The sequence below is a fragment of the Nannospalax galili genome, unplaced genomic scaffold (genome assembly GCF_000622305.1).
Source record: "Nannospalax galili isolate Female #2095 unplaced genomic scaffold, S.galili_v1.0 scaffold931, whole genome shotgun sequence".
NCBI lineage: Eukaryota > Metazoa > Chordata > Mammalia > Rodentia > Spalacidae > Nannospalax > Nannospalax galili.
This window is the reverse complement of record NW_008330062.1, coordinates 1,234,804-1,237,481: the sequence shown is the minus strand read 5'-3', so window position 1 is coordinate 1,237,481 and position 2,678 is coordinate 1,234,804. Positions and strand designations below refer to the sequence as shown.

General features: G+C 49.1%; 1 protein-coding gene across 1 annotated transcript in view; it reads right to left on the bottom strand.

Moving 5' to 3' along the window:
* Tshz3 (teashirt zinc finger homeobox 3) overlaps positions 1-2,672 on the bottom strand; it is a 79,528-nt gene extending 76,856 nt beyond the window's left edge. The window contains exon 1 of the mRNA XM_008842088.2: positions 2,600-2,672. Coding sequence (XP_008840310.1) covers positions 2,600-2,639 — 40 coding nt within the window. The 5' untranslated portion in view covers positions 2,640-2,672. The remainder of the gene's footprint in view (positions 1-2,599) is intronic.
* Positions 2,673-2,678: the final 6 nt, after the last annotated feature.

Genomic DNA, 2,678 nt, shown 5'->3' with positions numbered 1-2,678 from the left:
CTCTCTCTCTCTCTCTCTCTCTCTCTCTCTCTCTCTCTCCTTTCTCTCTCAATACAAAGCAATCAATTTGTCATCACCCTCTGTATGCCACAAAGGCAGGCATGAACCTTATAACCTGCAGCTTCGAGAACTTAAAAAAGAGGGAGAAAACTGGGAAGTTTCTCATATATACAAACAAACAAACAAAACAAAAACCTCAAACAGCTCACTTACTGGCCTGTGCAGACTTATTATCTGCCTAAATGCAGAAGATTTTTGTGTGGTTTCACTTTCCACTCTTCTTAAATAAGTGACCCTTCTGTCACTCTGCACCCCCCCTCCACACGTCCATTAGGCACAGGCATTCTGATAAAGTAAATCCAAAACCAGGATATGGGAAAGAAAGAAAGCAGCCCTGCTGCCAACTTCTGATTGACCATTAAGCTATTGATGAATGTGCCTGTCAGAAGAGAGACAATTAAATCAAATATGAAACAAAGTCGTTTTGACGGGTCATTTTGATAGAGCAAAGCCATTCTTCCATCTCCCATTAGTCCTGCAGTCAAGTTTTTATATAATGAATTTTCCTTAACTGACCTGAGATTCCCTGGCTGGCTTTTTAAAAGGTGCAAAGAGATTAGTGAACTATATATATATATATATGTGTGTGTGTGTGTATATATATATGTATATATATAAATAAGTTCAACAGCACGTTTCTTCCTCTTATATTTTTAGAAGAAAGTTGTCAAAGAGGAGTCTCACATGGGCAGGGTGGAACCACAGAGTTCTAAACCAAATGCAATGATGCAAATCACATATGTTTCATTGGATGGAGACACACAGATACCTTAAAAATGTGTATCTGAAAAGGAAGGGAAAAAAAATCGAAGACTGGATAAAGCCCAAGAGATTCTTACTACCCAACTTTTTGAAGGATTCCTCCAAAGTTTTAGAGTTTATTTTGGGTAGATAAGCTCACTGCTAAAGCTTGGAATTTAAAGTAGAAGGTGGGATGTACGGGCAGCATCAGTGAGTTGGTGAGCTCGGAGGCCATGTGCTCTCTTACAAGCACACTACTGGGATTTTCAAACTTTCTAAATTTGGGCAACACTGAGGACAGAGGAAAACCTGCATTCTATGCACCAAACCAAGAGCAATTCTTCCTAAGGTGTCCTTAGGACACTGACAGGCAAACACATTTCTGGAAGAGGAATCTAATCCTTCCTTCTCTGTGACTCTGGTGAAGAGACTGGAGGCCAGAGTGCAGCTCAAAGTGGGAACCCCACCTGCGGCCCCCGCTTGTCTGACGGAATTCAGCAGAATCACCACCAGCCTGGGTTTCACCATCACCAATCTGGGTACCACCAGCACCCTGGGTATTACTGCAGTGACCCTCCTCTCTCTGCCCTCCCCTCTCCCATCAAAAGAGAAGTGAAGAAGAGAAAAAGAACCTCAAGGTAACCCTCCCCTTCAGGCAACATCTGAGCCTCAGCACTTCTGAGTATTATTCATATCAAAATACATCCAGTCCATATGTGATCCCCTCAGCTACCCTCCCCAAATCCCTGAAGTTGCACTGACAGGGCCCTCCTGACGTCACAGAGCTTGGCCTCACTATTGCAAGTGATTTATTGATGTTTATTGGGAATGAATAGATCAAAGGCAGCAGCCTGAAGGGCGATCAATCAGTCATCAAATCAAGGGTGGCAACCGGCCAGAAACCCTTCTTCCAGCCAACAAGCCCCCAACCGACATTATTACAAAATAATGTTATGTGTGTGGGTTTTGTTTTCAATGACGCTTTTTCCAGAAAAAGGAAAAAAAAAAAAAAATCAGCTCAGTCCAAACAGGAGTTGACATTCCTGGTGAAAAAAAAAAAAAAAAAAAAAAAAAAAAAAAGAGGGAGGGGGGAGGACTTATCTATGTCCCAGAACTAAGTGCTAGAGAGAGGGTAAGAAACAGCAGCGAAAAGAGCGGGTGAGGGTAAGAAGACAGACAGCAGTGGAGGAAATGCCAGCATCCAACACTGGCCTGACAGTCATCTGACAATACCCAGACCCTGTGCGCTCTGGTTTCCACCGCTGTGCCCGGTTTGGGCCCAATAAATGAAAGAAATCAATCGAATTAGCAGTAAGGTGGCCGAAGGGATCGGCTCGCTCACTCCTTCGCTGTCTCCCGTCGGGCAGACACCAGGCAGTGCCCCCGCCGGCCCGCAGCCGGAGGACACAGAAGGTGTCCCAGAGAACTCAAGTGACCCCGCCCGCCCCCCACCGAAAGAGACGGGCGGGAGCTCCTTTCCCTTCTGCAGCCCGAGCGGTGGAGGCGGGGACCCAGCCCGGCTCGGTCCGCCCCGAGCGCGGTTCCCCGGAGTGGGTGCGAGTGGGAAGAACGGGAGAGCGCAGCGGGGCATCGAGGGGGGGCGCCCGGTATCCGCAGAGGACTCACGCACCCAGAGACCAGAGCAGAGAGCTAGCCAGGCGCCCGGAGTTACTCTGCGCCTGCGGAGGCAGAGGAGCGAGGAGTGCGGCGAGCAGAGCCGGGTCGCGGGAGGCCGGAGGCGCCGCGCCAGCGGAGGAAGAGGAGGAGGGCTGGAGGAGGAAGGGGAAGCCGCTCATACCTGCTGCGCGCCGGGGCGCCTGCTGCTTCCTCCTCGGCATGATGCTTCTCCGGCGACTGCCACCGCCGCCGCCGCCGCC